We start from the raw sequence: 27,079 nt of genomic DNA, 5'->3' as shown, positions 1-27,079 counted from the left end.
ACCTTGGCAAGGCACATATTTATTGTGTACAAAAGATTATTCCATAACATTTCCCCCTTTTTGTCTAATTAAAAAAGGTTTTGACTTTAACATAGTAAAACTTCTATAACAAAAACAGTTACCAAGAAAGAATTACAATTAAAATATCTAGTCCATTTATAGTTGGCAAAATTAGAGAAAATACTCTATTATCTAATTTTTTTATTCTAAAGTTTAATACCTAATTTACTTTTTATCAATCACTAAGGAAAATTATAAGTTTCATTATTTAGTATTTAACTCCATCAAAGCCCCCAGAAGGGTGGAATGTTACCTAATGAGGGACATACGGCTACTGGATAATCACCCTAGGTTCTTCTGTAATGTTGGGGCATCCAGCTTTGGCCTACAGGCCTAATATATCTGACAGACATTTCTGAGAAACAGTGAATTTTGAAGGAATGTCCTACATTGTATTTGGCAAAGTTTGGCAGTTGCCATTTTTTGTGTCCTAATGGTTCAGTTTGGACAGTAATGGTTAGCAATTGAGGCAAGGGCAGTTTCTTTGCCCATATGACTATCTTTTGCCATAAAGAAAGTAAAGTCCACACAGTTTCTTTGATGCCCATCATCCCCTCTGAAGTAAATGGATGTTGTCAGGAGTAGACATTTCTCATTGTCATGAAAAACCTTAGCTTATTAAACATATTAAATGCCATATTCTATAGGTCTTTGAAGTAGTTGAAGACTCTCTCTCTATCTCTCTATCTAGATCTGCCTAGGACCTTGAAAGCATACCTAACACGACTATAAGTTTGACAATTGTAGATGACTATTAATCTTTATTTCTTAATTATACAGTACATCTAAATGAGTTGGTATAAGCACAACACCCCAAACAAGAGTAGAAACATATATACAGTACAGTAAAAAACCATTTTCAATTTGTGTCAATAAACCAAAATCTGTACCAATGTAAAATATTTTGAGTTTAATAGTTGTTTTTGAATTAAAGTAGATTCAATAATCTACCCTTTTGTCCTATCACTTCCTCCTTTTTTTCTTTTCAGAACAAGATCCCTGAATCTAATCTCCTTTGTTTAGCCTTTTTTTAAAAATGACCATTAATTGTGACAACTTATAAACCCTCCTAAATGATAATCAATATCTATCACCAATATTTTGGAAAAGTGAGTGTTATTCTCTAGACTACTTCCTGCTGTCTGGGGGTACTGGTCTCTTTGGGGGAACCTTGAGAAAATGGGGATAATAATGAAGTCCCAGCTGGGGACTGTAAGGTTGGATCATATGCAGAATTCTGAGGAGACTATAACAGGCATTTTAAATCCTGGTTCTCTTGGGCCATCCATATTATTAGTGTTTGGTCCTTTTGTTCTAAAGTACATAAACTTTTGAAGGTAACATACATATCTGTACTACTACAAGTATAGATTGTGTGTTATATACAAGTTAGTCAAAGATGATATTTTTGTTTTATGTTTGAGCAGGTAAAATATACATTCCTTCTTTGTAGTTTTTTTTGGGGGGGTTATTTCTTTATGTCTGTAGACAGTACTTTCAGAGGGGTCTCCGTATATCAAACCTGTTCCATATCAATCGAGAAGGAATCCAGAGCCTCTCATTTCCTGTGATAATAAAAGTATAACCTCTCCCTCAATACAGCATAACTTTTGAGCCATTTAGAGTTTTTTTTTCCATCTGGATCTGTCTTTACTGAGCATCTGTATTGTTTTTTGATTGCATGAGACAAATATTAAACTGCTATGTCAGCCACCTCAGGTGTAGCTTAGCTTAGTGCATGGCTGTAGCTTGGTGGCTGGTGGCTGCCTCTTCCCACAGGCAGCTGCTGGAGATACATCTTGGTACTGTGGCCAACATGAAAGACATGAGATTAGGAAACATTGTTTGATTCTGTTTCTGTGTGTTTAGAACCTTTTTTTTTTTAAAGTTTTCTCAGGCACTATGTGGATGTTCATGGCTCTGGACATTGGGCGTCATTTGTAGGTAGAGTTCTACCACCCACTTTCCAAATAACCACTCAGAGATTATTTATTAATTAAAAATGATTGCCCAGTAGCTCAGGCTTATTACTACCTCTTACAACTCAAATGAACTCATTTCTATTACTCTCTGTGCTGCCACATGACAGGTGGCTTTACCTGTCCCCCAGCATATCTTGCTCCCTCCGCGTCTCCTGTGACTTTTCTGACTCCTCTCCCTTCTTCCCAGTGTTCATAGTCTGGATTTCCTGTTCAGCTCTTGGCCAGTCAGCTTCTTTATTAAACCAATCACAGTGTAACTTACACAGTATACAGACAGATTATTCCATAACACTGGATATTTTTCTCTAGTTATTTTGCATGGAGCCCTTGCATCATTTGTTACATAGATGGATGTTTGTGAACTTGAATCCCGAGCAGTGTAAGAAAGGAACAGTTGTGCTGGAAATCTATATATAACAGAGAGCCCTAGTGTCTTCAGTTTCATAGAGTCAACATGAATGTTTGTGAAATCTAGTGGGTATTCATTGGCCATCCAGAGTCAGTGCCTATCATGAAATTCTCCACCCTAAAAGACCGAAGGTGTGAATTTTCTCCTTTTCTGAAAGAGGAGAAGCACTGAGTAGGTGGGAAGACCGCTGACATTGAGAACACCCACGGGCACTGAATCTCAGTGGCTGCAGTTTGTATCTCCCAGCAAGTCTGGAAAGGCCCATGATCAATTTCCTTAACAATTTTAAGGTCGTCGGGCAGTGGTGCCACACATTTTTAAATTCCAGCACTTGGAGGCAGAAACAGGAGAATTTCTGAGTTCAAGGCCAGCCTGGTCTATAGAGTGAATTCCAGGACAGCCAGGGCTACACAGAGAAACCCTGTCTCGAAACAAACAAACAATTTAAAGACTCTTATAAAATTAGGTAGTGCTTTTGTTTACCAAAATGCAGACAGGCCAGTAGATGGCCTTCTGAAGGTACCCATACATTTGTGGATCCAGCCTGAGACTTGCCAGAACCTGGACATCCATGTTCAAAGGGGGCCATGAAGGGCTCTGTTATCGCCCCATGTTGGGTGCTAGAATGTAGGCATAATTGAGGAAGTCCATGAGAGCCCAGAATAAAGGATAACAAATGTTTATTTGGGGGAAAAATTACAGTAAGGGTATAGAGTCACCGTTCTTTTCTCTGTGGATGCTGGATGCTGTGAACAGAACTCTGACCACCACCCCATTGAATGAGCTCACTTTCCATCTGTGCTTATCAGTCCACACAGAGTACCTCAGACCGTGCCCTAATGGGCCAATATTCAAAAGGCTATTGGCTGAATGAATTCCCACAACACCAGACCACATTACACTCATGACCAAGTAGTATTCCAAAGGACTTCTGCACAAGAGTGAACTGCACAAGAAGGATTGATGCTAGGTCCACACTGCCAGAAGCATCCTGTATGGCTGTCTGTAGCAAGCCAGTAGACTATACAGTTAAGGCAACTGCTTGGAAACACTTTCTAGATGTTTGTAGCAAAGACCTGGGTAGAATTTAAACATCTGTTATTGAACTTTTAACCCTTTTTTCTTGGTCACATGATTGTTTATCAGCCTCTCTAAATGAAGTCCTGGAGCTTTTTTTACGTTTCTGCATCTGAACTCATGGTGTCAGTCTATGTTTTATGAAGATTTTGAAACTTAATGAAATGAACTTTAATCAAGTGATTAAAACATTAATAATGAATGGAGTCTCTTAATGGAAGCAAAGTAAAGAATAGCATAGCTTTCTCATTTGGGATTTTGTTTGGGGCCTTCAGCTGCTTGAACTTTGGAAGTCAAAGAAACAATAATAACAGGCGTTTTTTTCATAAGTGGGTGCAATTTTATAGATTCAGGTATGTACCAGAAAGCTTGTAGGCCACTGTTCTGTTTCTGAGTCCAAGGTTCTGCTTTGTAGAGCTAAAATCTTGGCAGGTAACCTGAGATCTAAGAGGTGGTGTTCCTAGTGGTAGCGTGGCTGGGACGGCCCCGTCAGGTAACCTGAGATCTAAGAGGTGTTCCTAGTGGTAGCGTGGCTGGGACGGCCCCGTCAGGTAATCTGGGATCTAAGAGGTGTTCCTAGTGGTAGCGTGGCTGGGACGGCCCCGTCAGGTAACCTGAGATCTAAGAGGTGTTCCTAGTGGTAGCGTGGCTGGGACGGCCCCGTCAGGTAATCTGGGATCTAAGAGGTGTTCCTAGTGGTAGCGTGGCTGGGACGGCCCCGTCAGGTAACCTGGGATCTAAGAGGTGTTCCTAGTGGTAGCGTGGCTGGGACAGCCCCGTCAGGTTTGGCAGCTGACTTTGCAGTGCTGTCATGGTGCCGTTTTGCCTCAGGACAGAGGTGCTGGGCTTCCATTTAAGTTTACATGGCAGCGCACCATAAGAATTCCCAGTTTGGGGCCGAGGAAATGCTTTAGCTGGTAAATTGTTTGCTGTGTGAATAGGAGGACCTGAGTTTGATCCCTGGCATTCATGTAAAAACCTGGGTGTGGTGGTAATGTTCGTAATCCTAATCCTGGGGGGACGGATACAGGCGGGTCGCTGAGGCTCACTGACTGGCCAGCCTGGTCCATTCGGTGAGCCCAGGGCCCAGTGAGACCTTGTTTCAGAAACCAGGGCAGACACCTGCACAGGCACCCCACACATGACATTTGATTCTTGTCCAAGGTTTTAAGGGACTAAGTTATTTTTAATGGACAGGGAACAGAATTTCATGGTTTTTAGCTATTAAAAAACAAGACTTTAAAAGCTCATAAAAAGGCTCAAGAGCATGTGAGGCATCAAGTTTCTTTTTAAAGTCAGTCTTCTGATAAGAATAAATGAACTCCATAGACAGCTTGAATTTCCTTTGAAAACTATGTACTGGCTCAACACACTGCAAAGTTCCCAGCAAAAATTCTTATTCAATTATAAAATTTTTTGGAGTGGGGGAGAAAAGACTATGTCAAGCAAAATTCAGTGAAACATGTGAGGAAGACTTGAGATGGGTCAGGGTTCCTGGGATGTGACTACATGTGTATCCCATGGACGTCGTGGAGTCAGAGTCGTCCATTTCTTTCCTGCACAGACTTAGCACAGCGATTGCCATCCCACCTACCCGGTGCCATCACCCATGTCCTTTAGTGGACTTTGCTCCAATAAAAACTTTGCTAAGGAGTTTGTCCATATTGTTTTAAACAGTTATGTGGTGCAGCCTGGCACAAAGGGATGCTGTTCAGCTGACATTGTCCAGCAGCCTCTCCTGATGTGGTCAGAAGAATTAACATGGAGTGGTTGACAGTGGTTGACAGTATTAGCTATAATACTAAAACCCTGTATTTCTCCCCTAGGAATTTAACTCATGAGGCAAGGACAAGCTATTTAACTGGGGAATCAGTTGAAAACCTGAACTCAGGGACAGATAAATCATTCAGTTGATTTTGTTAAACTTGTACTGGAGACAGCCAAGAAACCCTGTGTTCTGTAAGAGCAGTAAGTGCTTTTAACCGTTGGGCCATATGCCCCTAGCAAGGAATGTAATACGTGAACACACTTACACATGGGTGTGTGACCGAGGTTTAGACTGTGTCTGCCTCTCAGTGTATGCGTATGTTTAGTACTAGGTACACATGTAAAGGGACATGAGAGCTGTATGTGGTACGTTGGTGCTTAAAATCTAAGGCCATATTATGTATGAAAACACATGGATGAGGGTCTGGTGATGTATGCTCAGACCTTTGATTTTATCAGTTTAGAGTTTTGTGTAACATCTGTTTCTTCAGCATACGCTGTGTATAGGGAGTCACTCCGGTGTAAAGAGTAAGCTCTGATCCAAACAGAAAAGGGCCTCCCTGTCTCAGAAGGCTTGCATGCTAGCCCAGGCCGCCTTTTCTGTGCAGCAGCGGAGCTGGGAACTTGAGAACAAGTAAGGACGAAGTGAGGGTTCTTGCGGCTACGCTTGCTAGTGTGCTCTCTGCTAATTCTGCAGCCACTGGCCCATCAGAGCTGGTGACTCCTCAGTCACTGCTAGGGTTCCCAGTCCCTAACTCGTTTAAATTGTTACACACAACAGACGTTGTCCTGATGGCACTGGCTGGAGAACTGTCACAAAGCAGCATTTGAGACTCCTGTGGCTGGAGGCTGCTAGCAGTATTTCAGTCAGGTTGGACAGACCCTTGCTCAGAAGGCGAGCAGGAGACTTGGGGTTGGGGGAGTCCCTGCAAATGCCTTCGCTAGCAGTAAGGCAAGAAGGAAATTTGGTTCAACATGACTTAGGTGGCATTGGCTCGGACTTTTAGAATCTGACACTGGATAGCTTATTTATTTATTTAGGGCATTTAAGTACAGTACAATTTTGGGGCAAAAAAAGTTCAATAGTAAAAAATAGGGGAGGACTATGTGGTGACAGTTACCTCAGTCCTGTGTGCAAATAGGGGAGACTAGATGTGGTCTTGATCATACAGAGAAAGTAGAGGTCACCAAACTACAAAGTACATATGACATCTCTCCTAAGAATGGGTTCTACTGACTGAGTAACAATTCTTAAGATAAAGGTTTAGGGAAGAATTCTGGGGGATTCAGGGTAGGCCTGCTCTGTAGATAGCAAAGTAATCACCAGGTTATTAACTAATCTACTCCCAGCCTTCAGGTGGAAAACAGGCACACAAGAGACAAACCTGCATTAGTCAGGTGTGTCTGCAGATTGCTGTACAGATAAAGCCCTCCTGTGCGTGCAGCAGACATGGGAATGACAGTGGCTGAAGAAGACCTGTACTAGAGAAGATCTTGGTTGCCCAGCATGGGGGCCTGTCACTGTCCTTTTCAGTGGGAAATTTTGTCCACAGTTACATGTGACTTTCTGATTTGGGCTCAAATCTCCTTACCTTTTTCTCCTATAATAGGATGGCTCCTGAGCGCATGATGTGCCTGTCACAAGTTTGTGTCCCTCTTATTACTCTGCCTGATTTCGAACCCCTGGTGGAGGCTCTCCTCACCTATCATGGGCATGAGCCTCAGGAGGTCCTCTCACCTGAGTTCTTCGACGCTGTGAATGAAGCCTTCTTGTCGTGAGTCCATCGATTTTATCACTGAACTTGTTTTTCCTAGTCGTGAAATATTGTGGTGTGGAAAAACATACGGCAGTGTATTTAATGTTCTCTGTTTCCCTTCATTGTTTGTTATTTATATATTTATTATTAGTGTGGTGGTCTGAGAACAGCTTATAGGAGTTGGGTTTCTGGGTGCTTGGGTGCCAGTGATCGAACTCAGGTCTCCAGGCTTAGCAGCAGACACTCCGTCAGCCCAGCCATCTCCTTCCCCTCCAATGCTCTTAAAGATTACTGAAGATTCCGAAGAGCTTTGTGTGGGTTGTATTTTCCAATATTTGTCATATATGAAACCACGCCCAGAAATTTAGTCAATGTTTATAGAACTGAGGCAGAATGCTTGCCCAGCATTGAAACATAGATTTGGTCCTCAGCCCTTCAAAAGGATGGTAAGGAGGAAAAAGAAGGGAGAATATTACTTCCAAAGAAATTCACTGCTCTTGGAAACAGAACTGAAGGGCTCTGGAGATGGCGTAGGAGATAGGAGCGCTTTGCTGGGCAAGCACAACTTCGGATCCTTATCAGCCACATAAAAGCTGCACTTGGTTTCACATACTGGAGTCCAGCACTGGGTGTGGGACGAAATCGGTGGATCTCTGGGGCTTGTTGGTCAACCACTCTCAAAAGGGAAGATCCAAGTTCAGTTAGAGACCCTATCTCAAGGGAATCAGATGGAATGTGTAGAACAGTTACCTGTTGTCCTCCTCTGGCCTTTGCACGTGTGCAGAGAGGTGCACACAGCATCAGAAACGGTAACAATAGTAATAACAAATAGTGATCTTTTTTAGTTTTTCGAGTCAGAGTTTCTCTGTAGCTTTGGAGCCTGTCCTGGAACTAGCTCTGTAGACCAGGCTGGCCTTGAACTCACAGAGATCTGCCTGCCTCTTCCTCCCAAGTGCTGGGATTAAAAGTGTGTGCCACCACCACCTCGCCAAACAGTGATCTTTTATAAGACAGAGATAATCTGTTTGACAGGTAACGCTGTTTTTATGTCTTACGAGCCTCTTTGCCTGGCATTGGAAAGCTAGGTCCAGTCTGCGGGATGTACTGATGGGAATGCCTATCCCCGCACAGTGGCATAATTAAAATGGCAGTGCCACCATAGCAACCTTGGCGATAGGAGTGGAGAGTTTGCTTTGATCTAAATTTGAATGGTCATGATTTTAAAAGTGAGTTGCAGTGTGGGATCTAAGGTTATATTAATGGGATATTTATAATCTGTTACATTAAAATCTACTGACCTGGCCAGGGGTGGTGGCTCACTTGGCAAAGTACTTGCAATGCAGGCAGGAATGCTTGACTTCAGATCCGCTGCACCTACATAGAAAAGCCCATTGTGGTGGCATGTACCTGTAATCCTAGTGAAAGGCAAGCAGAGACAGGACGATCCCTGCGGCAGCCTAGCCAGATCAGAAGCTCCAGGCCAAGTTGGAGATTCTGTCTCAAAAATAAACTGGAGAGTGATTACAGAAGGCACCTAGTGTCTGGCCTCTGCATGTGCACACGCACACAGTCATAAGCCTGTTTTGTAGTTTAGGTCTTGCACCTCTGTATGGCTTTGTAGCATGATGTGTGGCTCCTATTGTGTACGTCTCCCAGTGTGCGCGGGCACACTCCCTTGTGCGGTGGAAACGTCAGCTGCTGCTCTCACCGCCATCCTGGTTAACACGTCACAGAGTGTTGAAAAGTTGTCACAAATTTTCTAAGGTTCTAATTTTCACTTCAAAGCTTAAATTTGGGCTGGGAAGATAATCGGTGGGTAAAAGCCTGGCAGCCTGAGTGGGTTTGTGGGATCCACAGGTGGAGGGTAGGACTGCTTCCAAGTGTGCCATGGTGTGTGTGTGCACTGTCGCTCCATGTGTACACAATGCTGACAGTAAAGTAATTTATCTCAAAGCATATGCCCAGGGATCCTGCTGTCTCTGCCTGACTTGCAGTGGGATTACAGGCACACGCCGTTGCAAAGGGCTTAAAACAGATAAAATAAATTCTTTCAGGTCACTGTCTGTGGAATGAAAGTGTTGCTTAAAGTGAGAGCGCACGCTTGCGCAGGAGTGCTTCTCTGCAGACGAAACAGGCTGGGCATGGGGCCATGTCTTGTGTTCTATACCATGAAGAATTTCTAAAAGTCTTTAGAGTAACAAATTCTGTATTTTATACAGTCCTATCAAATGTTCTTGTTGAATATGTCAGCTTCCCCTGTGCAGGCAAGGATGAGGGTGCAGGTGAGGGTGTAATAACTGTCTCTGATCACCCGGCACAAGGTTTGCCTGCTGTTACTTTTCTGTTAGTGCAGCGGCTCATGAAAATCCATGAGACTCTAAATAGTTACTCAGCTCCTTAAATGTCTGTGGCTGAGTTTCACAGAAAAAGTCTTTAGTGCTTGGCTGATATTCTCAGTAGATGGACCATGGTACAGCAGTTGCAGCCAGGTCTGGATCGTCACAGCCCAAAGAGACACCAGTGAACTGTAGCATCTTCCTTTAAATCATTGCATTCATTTTTATTACAACTCTCAGTGACCACTGGGAACCATTGGAGGTGCCTGGAGGTGTCTGTTGAGGCCACAGTGAGCTTGCCCTGTAATAGCATGTGAGCATGTACTAGCATGTGAGCATGGTGCTACAGAGACACAGGACAGCGAGTGCCAGCTGTTGTAAGGCCGAGAGAAGAGCACGTCCCTGGTCCTGCTCTCACTGTGTGTGCACACACTCTGGAGCAGATACCTGTGCCTTGAGTCAGTGCTCTGATCTGTCAGCTCCTCTCCCAACAAAACAGCTGTGGGGCTTTAGTGCAAATCTTCCATTCCCCCTTTGAAAGTCAGTCATCCATTCTTAAGTTTAAGAAAATATACTATACATTTCATTTTGTATGAAATATGATAAAATTATAACATAATGCAAATCATACATTAAAATGTGTTACTATAAAATATGTACTGCATCTTTATGAAACATTTAAAATAAAATAGATAATTATCCAAAATAATTCAGATAAAAATTTAGAAAAGAGTATTTTTTTTTTAGATTTCTGTTTACTTTGTATATTAATAATGTTTTGTCTGCATACATGTATGTGCACAATGCATGTACCCGTTGGATCCCCTGGAACTGAAGTTACAGATGGTTGTCAGCTACCATATGGGTGCTGGGAACCAAACCTGACTCCTTTGCAAGAGCAACCCATATGCTCTCAACCACTAAGCCATCCAGCCCCCTTCAAAGTTTAGAAACACATTATTGCAAAGAAACAAAAGGAATGTGTACTTGCCTTTTATTACATCTCCATGTAGGCACAAAGGAAAACATCAGAATATTTAAAATACTTATTTTTTTTATACTAATAGTATTACAAGATTTATATTAGGTGTATTCAGACATGGGAAAGCATAGTAGAAGAAAGACAATAAACTTTAAACGAATCTCTGAAAAAAATAAGCATTCCCTAAATGTTCTTACCTTTAAATTCTTTTTCAAATATAAAAATATACAAACATGCTCCTTTGAGTGTCAGAGAAACAACGTCATTAGATGTCATGTAGTCACGGTGCAGCTCCCGTGTACCCAGTGTGGGGAGGAAGGAAGAGGAGAATCCAGGACAGGTAGGTGCCATCAGCGTTGTTATAAAAGTGTCTGACTGACAGAGCCATCAGTGAGTCTGCGGCCCACAACAAGGTTGCTGTGAGTGACGTCTCTGCAGTGTTTGGATCAGTGTTTCTTTTTCTTATAGAATTTTCTAGATTCTACTCAGTCTTTGAAAATAAGATTCATGGGCTGGAGAGATGGCTCAGTGGTTAAGAGCACTGCTTGTTCTTCCAAAGGTCCTGAGTTCAATTCCCAGCAACCACATGATGACTCACAGCCATCTGTAGTGAGAGCTGGTGCCCTCTTCTGGCCTGCAGGCATACATGCAGACAGAATAGTGAGAATACTGTATATATAACAAATAAAAAAATAAATAGCTTTAAAAAAAGAAAGAAAATAAGATTTATTCATGCTAAAAACTCCGTGTGAATAATGCAACTTTTTTTTCATTGTATGTCCTACAGGTACAGTGCTACGTATACATGAGCACACACACATCTAACACACGAACACTGATGTGATCTTAAACTTTTTACTACTATATTTCTTTAATTTGCTAAAAGAACTATGCTTTTAAGAAGTATTTTATTAGTATATTTCTTTCAATTCTTTATTATTTAAATGCTTTAGACAGAAAATAGGAATTGTTAAACATATAAGCCTTTTTTGTTTTTTGTTTTTTCCAAAACAGACCTCTAGGGCCAGGAAGATGACTTAGGGGGTAAACACACTTGCAGTGAGCCTGGTAACAAAAGTTCATTCTCCAGATCCCACTGAAGGAAAGACAGAATCAGCTCCTGAAAGCTATCCTCTGACCTCTACATGTGTTCTGTGGGCTGCCCATGCCCCCACACAATAAATACTTAAATAATATGTAAATAAATGTAAAAAGTCTAAAAACCGTATATAATGTATACCTAAAATTGTTATTAGTTCCTTCTCATCACCTTATAGCTAATCAGGACCCAAGTTCTCCTGTTACGTAATTTTTTTTTAATTGTTAGAATCAGAGTTCAAAGCTCCCTGTTGTGTTTGGTTCATAAGTTTCTTTACATTTCTTTCAAGCTGTAAGTTGGCTTTGCAAAGTACTTCTTAAAATGGTAGGTTACCTTGCTCCACTTTGATGTTGCAGAACATTTGGCCACCTCTGGTGTGGTGAAGGATGCCGGTCCCTTCCCACCAGGGTGTAGCCTGAGAGGCTTCTGCTCCGCTCCTGAGTGCAGATGGGTCTGCCTTGCTGCTCTGTGTTTATAATAAAATAGTTCTAGTTTTTCTCATTTTTCCTTCTTTGTAGTTTAATGGTGTGTGTGTGTGTGTGTGTGTGTGTGTGTGTGTGTGTGTGTGTGTGTGTTTGTTGCTTGTTTTATCTTCCATGTAAACTCTAAAAGTGATTTGGCCTCTGGAAAGATACTTCATGTTATCTGGGGAAGGCCTCATGAAGTGTGTGGGTTAGAGAACAGCTTCTTTGCATGTTACAGCTTCCTGTCTACCTGTGAGTACACCTGTCTGTTCACCTTCACTCTGTGATCAACAGCATTTGCTGTGTTGCCTATGTGTGTCTTTTAGGCTTTTGTAACTCCAGTTACTGTCTTTTATCTTGAAATCTTGGCTGTCACCAGTGGGTCTTCCATCCATCACAGGCGTTTGTTGTATTGTTCGTTGCATTTGAGAAATGAAAGAGTTCCTGGAAGAGTATTTCTATTTTCCATATATAACTCTTAACATTTATATACAATACATATTTTATTTTCTATGAAAGCTAATAATTCAGAGGAGGTTAAATTGTTGAATGTTTACAAAAAAAAGGTTAAAACAGGAACTATATGTGGTATCTCACATTTATAATTTTAGCATTCAGGAAACTGAGACAGGAAGATTGCCACAAATCAAAGCCAACCTGGGCTATACCTACCAAGATTCTGTCTTTAAAAAAATAAATAAATAAAATGAAACCACTTACAAGATGACTCGGGGCTAAGAGCACACAAGTGCTCTTGCAGAAAGCTTGAGTTCAGTGCAAAAGTTCAAAGCACCCGTGTTGGCAACTCACAACACCCTCTTCTGGCCTCTGTAGGCATCTGTGCCCGCACGCGCGCGCGCACACACACACAGCACACCCTCATAAATACATGCCCATATAAATAAACATGAAAAGTTGAAGTCATTTTCTTCTGTCTTCTTCAATCTTTCTGTCATAATTTACTCAGTATGTCTCAGTTTTTGAGAAATCTGCCATTACCTTTGTTATTCTTTGTTGCTGAGTAATCACCACCTGCAGTTAGCTAAGTCCTTGAGGTTCTTTCGGTTTTCTTACCAACTCTTGCCTTTTATACAACACTGCACAGTGGAAAGCTCCATCTCTGATTATAGTAATCCACCTGCATTTCTGTGTCCAGCCTTAAAGCAGACCACTTTTGGCATGTTTTGTAAACCCCAACAGCAGTTTCAGAAATTACCGCCTGGGAGGTGTGCTGCCCAGAGCCCAGGGTGAGAGCCTGCCTGCCCTTGCTCTCATTTCACGTACGACAGAGCATTCCCGCTCAGCTACTAATAGTTTGTTTGGTTTGGAAAGTTATGTCTACTAATCCACAAGGGACAGAGTGTCCAGAAATGCTGGGTGGTCCTCAGCATGTCCAATTCCAACAGCTTCAGACTAGCGAGTCAGCCCAGAGCCGCATCGGCTGGAACCCTTCCTGTGGAGAGCCCGTCCACCACATGTCCACAAAGGAGGCTGACTGTGAGCCGTGCAGATTGCTGCTCCACGCCCTGTACCCCTCCCAGCTTGAACAGTTCCCCAGATGGGCTGTGTGGCCTTCTAGAAACCACAGCTTTCTTTGACCAAAGCAGCCTTGCCCTATGTTCAGCTTCTTGACTGCTTACCACAGCACACGGTGGAATTCCTGTGTTTTATAATTGGCTGGGCGTCTTTTGCCTTGGCTTCCAAATACAGTCATGTATTTTCCAGAAATGGGCTGTTTCCTCTAAACAGCTCATGCTGGTTCGCCTTTGTGGTTTAGATAACCAAGAGGAACCTTTTGATTTCTTGACTTAAATGTCAAACCTAACTTTTTATAAAATTCATACCCAGAAGTCTTGTCCCATCATCTGCAAGCTGCAGACTGCCTAAAAAATTGTAGAGGTGAGAAGGCTGCTGAGACTCTTTCATTAATCTATGGAGTGTTAGTAATTGAGTGTGTCATGTTCTCTGAACTAAACCCAAATCCAGTGCTTCAGGAACACCGGGGAGCCTGATGACGGCATGCAGAGATTTCTTTCCCTGTGCTTAAAGCAGATGAAAGAGGAGATGGATGCAGGGCTTCTCTGTTATGACAGAGTAAAAAATACATGTGTGGGTTCTGTCCAGGCGTCTAAAACTTCTAGGATTTCCTGAGTGATAGGGATAAAGGAGTCATCTTTTGATACAATAAGCCTTTTCAAACCATACATAAATTTAGGCTAAGGGGTGAGTCTTTTGGGCTTCTAGAGAGCTTCAGGATCAGGGCTAACAGCCAAGCAAACAGCCTTGTGACCACTAGAACTGGGTGTAATTACCAGTGGCTGGTCATACATCAGCTCAGCCACAGGACTTGAAAAGTATCCAGGTGAACACAAAGACACTGCAAGACTGGTCTACCTGGAGATGACATAGAAACCCCAAGCCCACCCCCATGTATCTGATCCGTGTCATCTGTCTGACCATTCCTGGTTGTTCCTTTTAGAATGAATTGCTGATTGTTGTTAGAGCATTGTTGGAAATTCTGAGCCTGCTCTACCAAAGAAGGGATCATGGGAAGCTGTTTTTAACTGGAAGACTCATAGTTTGTGGATGAGTTTCTTACCGATGACTGCAGTAGCCATGGGTCGTGGGCATCATAGTCAGATTGAAGCAGTTGGTATCAGTGTGGTATCCAGAGAGAAAGGGAGATTGGCATCTGTACAGTGGATGAGATAAGGAAGTACAGTTAGCTCCTGGCAGCGTGTGACCACAAAAGGTGACTATGTGACATGTTGCAACTGTTTAAGTTAAAACACAACACTTTTGAGAGTCGGAGGCATTTCTGTTTATAATTATGAGCTTGTCACACAGACTAGGGTATATCTTTACTCCAAGATTGAGGAGACTCAGGTGCCAGTGTCATGCTGAGCAGTACCCCCACTCAGACAGGGCTCTACCCCAAATTAAAATCTGGGAGTATCCCTGACATGCCTGTAGCCCCAACAGTATATGTGGGCAGGGGAGTGCTCTTGCTGTGTTCGCTGGCTGCCTGTCTGTCCAAAAGAAAGGAAAAACAAAACCAACCATGCACTGTATGTTCAGAAATATTCCCTGCCTATTAGAGGAGATCTGATGTCATCCTCTGGCCTCTGCATACATGCGTGCATGGAAATACACACATTTACATATGCCACATTGTCACATGTACTTAGACTACACACAAAAGACAAAATACTAAGTTAAAGCTACATGACATGGTTTGACTATAACATAAGATTTACTATGCGCCAACTGGGCCATCTTCCATCAAGACTTGCATTTTTATTTTTTGAGAATTCACAGGGTGGTCTGTGCTGTGTGTGTATTACATGTGCACTACTACATTGGATCCTTCTAGCCAATTTGGTTTTACAGATAAGTAAGTTGAGGCTATGAAGGGCCAGGTTACTTCCTTAGGACTATAGACTTATTTCCGGTCTCAATCTAGTTCAGTTTTAAACATAGCTTGTCTCTTAACTTATGTCCTTATTTCCTGGACATCACAGGGGTTTTGTTTACCTCATTTTTTCCTTTTTCCCTTTCTTTGATATGTATTTGTATAGACTTTGGGAAGCAGTCTTCACCTTCTAAGGGTTCCCGAAGTTTTAGGTGAGAGATTGCCATAGTATTTTACAAGTAGATGCATCAATATTGACAGCTGCCAAGACCATGGTGAGAAGACCACGTCTCACACACTTGATTAGTGATTGCCGTTTAAACATTGCTCATTTTGATGTCTTTTCAGGAATCTATTTTTGTTTAACCTTCTGTTTATTTCTTGCTCAAAGGAAAAGGATCATTCTGCCGATGTGCTCTGTGGTCAGCCTCTGGTTTCGGCATCTCCCCAGTCTTGAAAAAGCAGTGCTGCATCTTTTTGAAAAGCTGCTCTCCAGCAAGAGAAATTGCCTGAGAGAGATGGAGTGCTGTGTAAAAGAGTCATTGCTGGTACGTGCTGGGCTTTAGTGACAAGAAAAACCCTTAAGAATTGCTGAGAATATTGCCTTCAGTTCAAGAATGACAGAAATAAAAAGTGCGACCAGAGCTGGGGCCTTTTCGCTGCCCGTTTTTGTTTAGTTAGGGACATCTAATGCCCTAGGACTTTCCTATGGGGTGTGTGTGTGTGTGTGTGTGTGTGTGTGTGTGTGTGTGTGTGTGTGTGTGTGTTCGCTCGCTCGCTCGCTACATTCACCTCCTGATGCTCCGTTCTACCACATTTCCCCATTTTACAGAAGACAGACAGGCCATGTCCTTACCTATGGCTTGTATAGAATGTACTTCCCAGGGGTCTGAAGAGGCCAGAGATGCAGACAGAATAGGCTTCTAAAAAATTCTGTTTCTCATTTTAGTGTGAGAAACATTCTTAAAATGGGGGATCTTATAGATAAGGAAGAAGAAAAACCAGTTAATACAAATTTAGAAACTGAACCTACAGCTCTCCGTGAGGATAGAGTAGAGTATTAGAGAGAAACAAACGAGAGCTCAGAAAAACATTTAAAGCAGCAAAACCAGTTGGATTTGTGTGCGTTTTCTTTTGGGTGAAGCTTCTGCCTACTGAAGCCTCCACTTCCTTCAAGAACCCTAAGGTCTTGGCACCAGTGGCCCGACTTCCAGGCAGTGGTTAGGACCTGGCCAGTCAGTGTCTGCCTTTAGCTTGGTTAGTGGGGTTTTGTAAGAACCAGTGTCCCCAGGAAAAAGAATACACAATATCTAGTGACAGTTTCCCCACAACAATTATGTTTTCCCCAGTGAGGGCAGAACCTCTTATTTAAGACAGACTGAGACAAAAGTGTCTTTTGAATTCACTGCTTTCCTATAAGATACACAAAGGAAGAATAAACAGAGGTGTGTAAGTGTTTGTATATGTAAAGCAAACCAAACTGAGCACTGACTTGTTCCAACTACTCAGAAGGCACAATTGGGAATCAGTTAAGCCTATTTTCTATCAGTTTGATTGGGTGGGCAAAACGTCTCTGTGGGTGAAGGTGCTTGTTGTCAAGTCAGACAACATGAGTTCAGTGCCCACAGGGTGGAAGGAGACAGCCAGCTACCTCACGCTGCCCTTTGACCTTCCTACACGTGCTATGACATGTTCCACCACCTCCAATAAATGAAATATAATTAAAAACAGCCTGGGCAACATAGCAAGACCACTTAAAAAATACGAAAGAGATTTACTGTGTACAGAGTGCTAATAAGAAATCAGCCAGTGTCCACAGAAGACACTGCCTAGGCCTAGATTCTGGTGAAGTCCTCAGTGGACTTAAAAGCCACCAGTGCCTGTTTAGCGTGCATGCTTCCAGGGTAGAGTCATGGAGGCTTGTATCTCAAGTGCAGTCTGCAGGCACTGGTATTTCCTCTTCTCGAAGGTATTTTATCCCAGATTCCTAGAGTCAGGGTTCAGAGTGGAAGGCCCAGGACACCACACACAGTTGTCACTGTGACCTCAGCCACTCAGCATGGTTACAGAGAGGAGACTGTGCTGTCACAACAGTCATGTGAATCCTATTAAAAGTGGAACTTGAGCCAGGTGTGGTAGCGCATGCCTTTAATACCAGCACTTGGAGGCAGAGGCAGGCGAATCTCTGTGAGTTGGAGGCCAGCCTGGTCTACAGAGTGAGTTCCAGGTTAGCTAGGACTACACAGAGAAACCCTGTCTCAAGCTAAAAAAAAAAAAAAAGTAGAACTTAATGTTATGTTCAATGTGGCTAAGGAGCAGAGCATTACAGGTGCAGTGGCGCTCCTTACAGGATCCTCAGTGGCTGTCCCTGTGTTCTCAGGGGCTCTTGTGACCTAGGGCATCTGATGGAGGCTGTGAGTTCCATAGCAGTGCAGGATAGTGCTATCTCAGCCCAGTGGCCTAGACTGAGGAAGGTGCTGAAGCTGCCAGGCTGGCTGCCCTGCATTGTTGAAACCTTCTTTCACATCGGAGACTGCGAGGGAATCAGTTATAGGGCAGCAGTTGCTTGAATTTCCTCTCTCTCACATGTGTGCGTGTGTACATACGTTTGCATTCATGATTGCTACTTCTCACCATTTTCAAAAGTTGTGTAGAATCTTCAGGCTAGAAATCAGAGTGCAGCTTCCTTAAAGATCTTGTAGGTGATTCTGGAAGCCGCTGACAGACCCTTCCAAGTTAAGGCAGTAAGTTACTTTGTCTGGTAAATGCCTTTATTCCTAAATTAAATGTGCACATTGTGATTTTTTTTACTTCATCTCTGGTCTGTCTTGCTTTCAATGCAAACTGATGGCACTGGGTTCTTCGCTTGCAGCTTGCTCATAACTGTCCTCTGTATCTCCCCTCAGTGGAAAGCTTCCCAGTCCCATGGGCTGTGTGACTGTTGATGTTACAGGTTCTTCTCTGAGCCTTGTCTACATCCATTTTACCTGGAGCCTTCGGCCCAAGCTGTCCTAGGTGAGCACAGCAAAGTGCCCCTCCCAAAGACATTGTATTGAGCGAACCTCAGACCGTACTGCTGTGGGCAGTAACCTTCCTTGACAAGGAGCTTGGGAGTTTATCAGGATCATCTGTGGGAGCTTCAGAGCTTTTATTATGGTTGAGGGGGGATTTGAGGGTGTGTTATTTGGTTTAATTTATTGTGGCATTACCAGGATGTGACCCCTCTATGCCTTGTGGTTCATGGATATAATTACAATACAGACAACAATCTGGAAGCCCCTGATTGGCTTAGGTATTCTCCTCTACCATATTGAACCCACAGAGCCAGAGAACCCAGCAGGGTAGAATAAGCCCTGTGACCTGGCTGAGTGATTACAGGGGTAACTTGAAGAGCCCGCTTCCTAATTGCATCTTCTGATTCATTTATCACAATGCAGCATCTTCAAGCATTGACAGGGCCATTCACAGTATCAGATCTGTAAGACTCAGCTCCACTGCTGCATTTTGCTGCCCAAGAAACCTGATGCCAATTGCATTAGCGCTGGATTCTGACAGTAATTAAAGTGTGATGGTCTACATAACTTGTGTTGTGTGTGGAACACTGTTAATTATATTCCCATCTCTTGGGACTATCTAGAATGATTTCTGGAAATTCTATAGTTACCCAAATGAAGCAAAAAAGAAAAGAAAAAGAAAAACAGAAAAAGAAGAATAAAAAAGGACTGTGCAAAGTGTAATGACCTCCCTGAATGTCCTTTGGCCTTTCGGAGCCTTCAGAGGCCTGGCAGTTTCTGGTAAGACAATGAATAATAAGAAACTAGTTTCAAGTCACCTTAATTCCAAACAAGATGTGTGCATGCACATGTGTGAAACTTGTGACTATTAATGCATTCTCAAACCTGTTTATGTTTGAGGTTCAACTTTTGGTTCCCTACCCTTCATTGCCCCAAGATCATGGCTGCCTGCCATAGTTGGTGGCCCCAGATAGATCAGGGTATTAACCCCAGTTTGTCATTTGCTTTGCAGACTAAAAGTTTCAAAAACAGATGGTCTTGTGTTTCCTTTGACAGAACAGTCACCAGGAGACCATAATCCGTAGCCTCAGACCTGACCTTAAACACTGACGTCAGAAGTAGTGAAAGCCACTTGCTAATTATGCAGCCCTTTTGGCACCATGCTCTTTGCCCAGGCTGGCCTTGTATCAAGGAGGCTGTTTTCCTGTTACAGTTCTGTGTGTGGAGCCCAGAAAGCTATTGTTTAGGCCCCCAATTTGAATGAAAAGGGCCGACTGGATGGGAGGGTGGCCTGTGCTTGGCTGCTACACTGTGCTACGTGCCAAAGCCAGGGGCACCCTGGTTCCCATGCCCTCCATGCACTCCTTGTGAGCTGACCGCCTGCTAGAAGCCACCACTTTAGGGCCTAGAAAGAGCTGCCCCAAAGAAGGGGTGCATGGAAAGCAGGAGGCAGGTTAAGGCTTTCGTTTTGCCCTTAAGTCGGAGACTATTCTCATTAATTATCTTACTTAGAAGAGTTGGTAGCTCAATAAAGTGTCTTTGTCTCTGCGAGCTCCAGACACCTCAGTGTGTTCCTTCTGTCAGGTAGGAATTCTTCAGAGGGCGGTCACTGTGGCTTCAGAAGGCGAAACTTCCCGGAAAGTCCCCTGCACAACCCCATTGCTAAAATACAACCAAAGTGGTAACTCCTGTCCTCAACAACGTTGTTGTGTTTGTGCACGGACAGCTTTCACTGGTACTCTAGCCTTTCTCCCCTGCATCTCCATGAGTGTTCCTGAGGTCCGTCCTGCCTGAGCTCTGATGTGACATATGGCCTTGGTGGACCAGAAAAGTGCGGTGGGGCTTCTGTCTGTGCTGCGCTTTCCAGTGTCAGCCTCACGAGGGCACTAGATGCCCCAATACTGTCCCCAAAGAAAGCCCAGGGTGCAGGATAATCTTCACTCCTGGGGTTGCAATTGTAGCTACTGGAAGGTGGAGGGGAAGAGGCCCACAAACAGACCACACAAAAAAAAAAAAAACAGTGGACCATACAGCCCCTCCAACTGAGAGGTCAAGGTGAGCATACAGGGACCAGGGCTGGAAGAGTTTGTCAAGTGTGCAGAGCTGGGCACCCACAGTGTGTGTGCCCCTACTTCTCCGTCTTGACACTGAGACCTCATGTAAACTTACAACATAAGAGCACATTTGGTACTTGTTAAGGTTTTAAGCCCAGGAATGACAGATTTATCACTAATTAAACAATAATTGCATTATGGGGTACTGAAAAAAATTGCTTGTAGTATAAACAGCATCTGGTAAAGATTAAAAAGAAAGCTCAAATTTGTTGCAAGAAACATGAATCTTTTAAACAAAATCGATTCTAAAATGTGAAGGGTTGTTTAGTTTTATGTTTAACATTTTAAAAATAGAAAAGAAAATGCCACAATGAAAGTATGTATCTATGAAAGTGTCCCATTACATGATCAATGTGAAATATTTTTATATAGGGGGATTTTTTTTTAAAGCAAATCATTTTTAAACTCGGTAAAAGAGTTTGTTGTTGAAGCCTATAAGGACTATTCCTTTAGAAGAGGCTTTTATTTTTGTTTTGTTTGAATTTGTATGTATTTGTGTCTCTGGTCACCACCTTTTAACTCATGTCTGTACAAAGAGGGGTCTCTCTTGTCAGCAGAGCTGTGGGAGGGGCGTTGGCTCCACAGGGGATGGGCTGCCCCTCTGTTGTGCAAATTGGAAGGGAAACTTCTCAGCTCATTTTCTCAAATGACCATTTTCTGTCATCAAACAACATTAAAATGGGCCGAGAAAGAAGAATCCATCCATAAGTATTGAACTTGAGCTGCTGTTTTCCTGTTGGTTCTGTGTGAAAGACTTGTGGCTCTCATCTATGATCCTTCATTAGACTCAGAAGTACTCACTTTTCTCTGTGAATCACCTAAGAGTTTTCTTTCTAGTTCTTTCTCTGTTTGTCTCTCTCAAACACACACACACATACACACAGGCACACACACACACAATCTGAAAACAATTGATAGAAAAAAATGTGTCGTCTTCCTGAGAAACTTATTGTGCGTTCTCTTTGGAGTGTTAGGTAGCTTATAATAGCCCTTGACACCCTAGGATGAGAACAGCAGTTTAGTGAGCTCCACGGCCCCAGCACCATTCGCACAGCTCGGGGCACAGAGCAGGGAGCTGGCAGTCAGCGCTCCTCGCCTCTCTTTCACTGATGTTCTGTGCCATCCATGTTGACTCCTTGCTGAGTGCTGCTGAGGGATGGGAATGAGCTGTCCTGGGGAGAGGGAACCTAAAGGAAAGATGGAGACATTCTGGTTCCCAGCAGAGAGGGAGGGGGCCACAGGTGTCCATCATCATCTGTCCACCCTCCAGTGCTTACTGAAAGCGAGGAGGCAGGAAAGGATTAGCGTGTTCCTGGTGTCTCCTGATGATGTGGTTTCCCTGGCATGAAGCGATCACCATGTGAAGATTGTTAGGCCAGATGGAGGAGAGGGTTTAAGAAGGAACAAGATTTGGGAGGATGGAGAAAAACAGAGGAGCAGATGGAACCTGAGGCATCCTTGCTTTTTCTCTTTCTTTTCCCTTATTTTGGTAGGAAAGCTAATTGCACAGATCTCATGTTTTAGGGCAAAGCTGTAGAGCCCTGGAATGCAGAGTGACCTTTGATGTCCCACTGATGACCTGTAAAACACTCTGCAGAGGATTTAAACCGGCCTCCTCCTCACAGGGATTCTGTGAGAGGTAGAATTTGACTTTTAGAGACGCATGCATGAGAGCTCTAGTTCTGGTGAGAAAATTGGCTTACATGTGCCACAGGGACCTGGGAATTCTTTGATCTTTAGGAAATAACTGAAATGGTGTCCTGGGAAAACCTCCAGTAAGGAGTGTAGAGGAGAAAGGGGTTCTCTCGGGGAGAGTAATGAGGACGGCTAAACATCCACCCTTGTCCTGGCTATTTCAGGAGATGCCCCGTCTGCTTGTCTCTTCCTGTTTTAGAATCTAAAGTAGCTTGTGAAGCTGGGAGAAACCACGGATCTGAAGTCTTTACAAAGAAAGACATCTACCTGTAGAGTCCAACCACATAGGGTGGGTGGATCCCATGACCTGTTGGGGTTGGAATCACCAGCTGATCTGTTCAGAAGGAAACCACTGCATCAAAGCAAAGCTCATCCAGTTCTCTCTTCGACAGACTAGGTTAGAACACCTTCCTTGTGTCCTTTTGTGGTTTTGGTGTCCCTCAGGTGCCTCTTGCATCTTCTTTTTCTTTTCTATTTAGAAATCCATATTATCAGCCCACATGATTCTCCAGTGTTGAGTGGCTGGGGTGGGGCTGGGATAAAAGAAAATGACTTTACCTCCCTGAATCCAGGTCTGGTCTTATGACTGGGGGTGGTGGATGTTTGGAAGGTGCATTCCTACGTAAAACAGAATTGTCCTGGCAAACTTAGCTGATTTCTATTTCTTTAAGACATGCAGTTTTCTTTTCTCCTGTTTGGACTTTTCCGTTATGATCACATAGAAACTCCTTCAGGGTTTTTTGGGCCTGTGTCCAAATCCTCTAAGAACTGTAAGTGTTTATAGTGAGGCTGAAGAGCAGGCAAATTAAATGACTTTCTGAGATCAGCGTCAAGAAATAACCTGCCCTTCCTCTGTCGTTCATTTCTTAAGTAAGCAACACGTTCATGAGAATTTGAGGTTCATTTCATTTGGTTAAAGATGTATATTAACAAAGGGTTAGAAATCGTGGTTACTTTATTTCAAAGTCAGAAAGCATTAACTTGCAAATCATAAATGTCTTTGTCTGTGGCAGTCTGTAATGCTCACATATGACCACTGGATGGCACATACTCCATGTTACAAGTTAAGCTGCTGTTGGCAGAATTAACAAATGGGAAGACAAGGAGATAGACACTGAGCTTTCTTCGGAATTGTTCAGAAAAGTGACGCATAGGGCCTGAGATGGCGATGAGAAATGTTTCCCAAAACTAGTCATAGCAAGCACAAAATGACTCAGAAATTTCCTTCATTAGAGCCTGGACTACGCATATCTGAGTGCCACTGTGAGTTTTATAATGCAAATGGGATTTTTAAAATCTCTTATAAACTCAAGTGTTATGTTCTGACCAAAAAATACATAGACACTGGTAAGGCCCACTGAGGGAGCCAGCTTCTTTGGATTGGAACCATCAAGAATCCACCAACAGGTTGTTCTAGGGCTAGAGAGCTGGCTGTCATTGGGTGTCACACAGCTGTGCTTTCTATTAACTGCTAAATGTGTCCTGCACTGAATGCCCAGCACTTAGGTGCTCATTAGCAAATTCGGGGTGGAGGGTGCTGGGGTGCCTCTAGACCAGCTGAGGAGGTCCTAAGGCAGGTCTCGTGGCCTGAGTCATAAAGTGGTTTGTTACTGCCTACTTTTTTTCTACATATATGAGCTTATTAGAGAAGATAGAGGACATAATTGGAATATAAAAATAAGTAAAGTTTGCCCACAGCCCCTGCCCAAAGAGAACGAACCACTGCTGGCATTTTATGTGTGAGTTTTTCAATGAACCCAGTGCTCATTTGGCTTAGAAAAGGAACGTGCCCCTTTTCTGGAGCAGCCATAGACCCCTTGTATTCCTGATCATCCAAAGTTGCTATTGATGGACGCCTATTGTATTTCACTGTCTCACGGTCTTTTCCTTTTATAGCCGCAAGCAGCCTGCCATCCTGCCATCTTCAGAATTGTAGATGAAATGTTCAGGTAAATACAATGTCTTTGGGAGTAGTCGGTCTGGAAATGCCCAGCTTCCAAACATAAATAGAAATCCTTGCAGTAGTCTTTGTCTTGAGACTTGAGTTTTTTGGATAGCACTTAGTGGTGAAAACTCAGAAGTTAGTGTGCATTGAAATGTCAGTAGTAGTAGGAAAGGGGTGGTATTTCTGAACCTTTTTATACTCAGTGGTAGAGGAGTGGAATTGAATTAGTGAAATAGCACGCAGGGTTTTCCCCAGATCCAAGTAAAGCAAGCAGTACAGCCCTTCACCACAGGAGGGCTACCTGGGCTTTGTCAAAGACCTTGAAGAAAGCCAAGAGACACAGCTATTCTGAACAGAGCCTTCTGAAAGGCAGCACAAACCCACTTTTCAACAGCATGGTGGTTTTGGGTCCTAAGGACAGTCTGGCTTTAGAGGACCAGTGGTAAAGAGTATGTACCACACCAGGTTGGCTCTGTTCTGGAAGTTCATGGCTATTTTAACAGTGGAGTCCTAAAGACAGACTAAAGCTTCCTGCCCCATGTGGGTGTGAGCAGCTGGGGTCTGGGCCTGCCTTCAGCCACCTGCTTCTCACATAAGACATGGAGGAAGGGCTCCAGGGCAGACAGCAGGCTCCAGGAAAGGAATTTTTAAAGATTTATTATTTGTAATTATCTGTAGGTATTTGCATGTCTGTGTGGCTATTTACAGAGTGCTTGCATGTCTGTGTGGGGATATGCAGAGGAGTGTTTGCATGTCTGTGTGGGGATGTACAGAGTGTTTGCGTGTCTGTGTGGGGATGTACAGAGGAGTGTTTACATGTCTGTGTGGGGATGTACAGAGGAGTGTTTACATGTCTGTGTGGGGATATACAGAGTGTTTGCGTGTCTGTGTGGGGATGTACAGAGGAGTGTTTGCATGTCTGTGTGGGGATATACAGAGTGTTTGCGTGTCTGTGTGGGGATATACAGAGGAGTGTTTGCATGTCTGTGTGGGGATATACAGAGTGTTTGCGTGTCTGTGTGGGGATATACAGAGGAGTGTTTGCATGTCTGTGTGGGGATATACAGAGTGTTTGCGTGTCTGTGTGGGGATATACAGAGGAGTGTTTGCATGTCTGTGTGGGGATATACAGAGTGTTTGCGTGTCTGTGTGGGGATATACAGAGGAGTGTTTACATGTCTGTGTGGGGATGTACAGAGGAGTGTTTGCATGTCTGTGTGGGGATATACAGAGGAGTGTTTACATGTCTGTGTGGGGATGTACAGAGGAGTGTTTACATGTCTGTGTGGGGATATACAGAGTGTTTGCATGTCTGTGTGGGGATGTACAGAGGAGTGTTTGCGTGTCTGTGTGGGGATATACAGAGTGTTTGCGTGTCTGTGTGGGGATATACAGAGGAGTGTTTGCATGTCTGTGTGGGGATATACAGAGTGTTTGCGTGTCTGTGTGGGGATGTACAGAGGAGTGTTTGTGTGTCTGTGTGGGGATGTACAGAGGAGTGTTTGCATGTCTGTGTGGGGATGTACAGAGGAGTGTTTGCGTGTCTGTGTGGGGATGTACAGAGGAGTGTTTGTGTGTCTGTGTGGGGATGTACAGAGGAGTGTTTACATGTCTGTGTGGGGATGTACAGAGGAGTGTTTGCATGTCTGTGTGGGGATGTACAGAGGAGTGTTTGCATGTCTGTGTGGGGATGTACAGAGGAGTGTTTGTGTGTCTGTGTGGGGATGTACAGAGGAGTGTTTGTGTGTCTGTGTGGGGATGTACAGAGGAGTGTTTACATGTCTGTGTGGGGATGTACAGAGGAGTGTTTGCATGTCTGTGTGGGGATGTACAGAGGAGTGTTTGCATGTCTGTGTGGGGATATACAGAGTGTTTGCGTGTCTGTGTGGGGATGTACAGAGGAGTGTTTGTATGTCAGTGTGGGGATATACAGAGTGTTTGCGTGTCTGTGTGGGGATGTACAGAGAGGAGTGTTTGCATGTCTGTGTGGGGATGTACAGAGGAGTGTTTGTATGTCCGTGTGGTATACAGAGGAGTGTTTGCATGTCTGTCTGGAGATATGCAGATGAGTGCAGGTCCCCACAGAGGTGCAGAGGGTTGTGAGCTGCCTGATATGGAGGCTGGCAGTTGAATTCAACTCCTCTGGAAAAGCAGCAAGTGCTTTTAACACTGAGCTATCTCTCCAGACCTAGGAAGGGAATTTTTACAACCAATATCTCACCATTTGTGTTACCGTTAAAACATACCAACTTTAACTTAAATGGCCACAGATGTAAGACGACAGGCTAGTGTTTTTAAGTCAAAGTTTGAGAAAGTTTTTTTTTCTTAAAAAAAGTTAATTGTATAAAAATGGATGGAAACCAAACCCACGTATATCTGATTCCTCAGCCCTCTCTGGTGATTTTGACTGAGGGTATTGCTCTCCAGGCAGCTAGTCTTGTCCCGGTGACAAAAGTAGAGCACATGCTGCCTGCGCTGTGCTCCATGAACACTAAGGTGCTTGAGAACAGAAGCCAGCCCATGGGAAGGTGTATGAGAGAGACCTGAGGGGCGGCTGCTTCCTCCCGCCTTCACCCAGGATGAACTGAGACGCAGCTCAAGCTGTGGCATGGATCTGTGATGTGGGGGGCAGTATGGCACTGTCTCACTCTGCTCCCTCCAGGTCTGTGCTGCTGGAAACCGACGGAGCCCCAGAGGTGCTCGCCGCTCTTCAGATATTCATGTCATGCTTGGCAGAAGCTCTGGAAAAAGAACACAAGCAGGTACATCATACTGTGAGCGCTGCTCAGTCACTGCAGAGTGAAGGGGGCTGTGGTGGGCATTTGGAAATTGGCTGAAAGGATCTTTATTCTGAGAAATTGTGTCCTTCTGGTGCTGGAGACCACCCACAGACTCACACGTGCTAGGTGCATGCTTTGACACTGGCTACACTCCCATCCTTGTTTCCAGAAATGGTGGTGGAGTCT

At 43.7% G+C, this 27,079-nt stretch overlaps 1 protein-coding gene across 7 annotated transcripts in view; it reads left to right on the top strand.

Moving 5' to 3' along the window:
• The window catches only part of Fancc (FA complementation group C), a 118,821-nt gene that overhangs the window by 73,425 nt on the left and 18,317 nt on the right, over positions 1-27,079 (top strand). For 6 of the 7 annotated variants that reach the window (XM_048447627.3, XM_048447622.3, XM_048447623.3 and 3 more), the window contains 4 exons: positions 6,906-7,070; positions 15,737-15,893; positions 24,065-24,117; positions 26,776-26,875. In XM_048447627.3, coding sequence (XP_048303584.3) covers positions 6,906-7,070; positions 15,737-15,893; positions 24,065-24,117; positions 26,776-26,875 — 475 coding nt within the window. The remainder of the gene's footprint in view (positions 1-6,905; positions 7,071-15,736; positions 15,894-24,064; positions 24,118-26,775; positions 26,876-27,079) is intronic. The other variant, XM_087896654.1, reaches the window with a different exon arrangement.

Source organism: Myodes glareolus, chromosome 14, assembly GCF_982192425.1.
Source record: "Myodes glareolus chromosome 14, mMyoGla1.1, whole genome shotgun sequence".
In the NCBI taxonomy this organism is placed as follows: Eukaryota; Metazoa; Chordata; class Mammalia; order Rodentia; family Cricetidae; genus Myodes; species Myodes glareolus.
The sequence above is the reverse complement of the archived record's forward strand: the minus strand, read 5'-3'. Positions and strand labels throughout refer to the sequence as shown.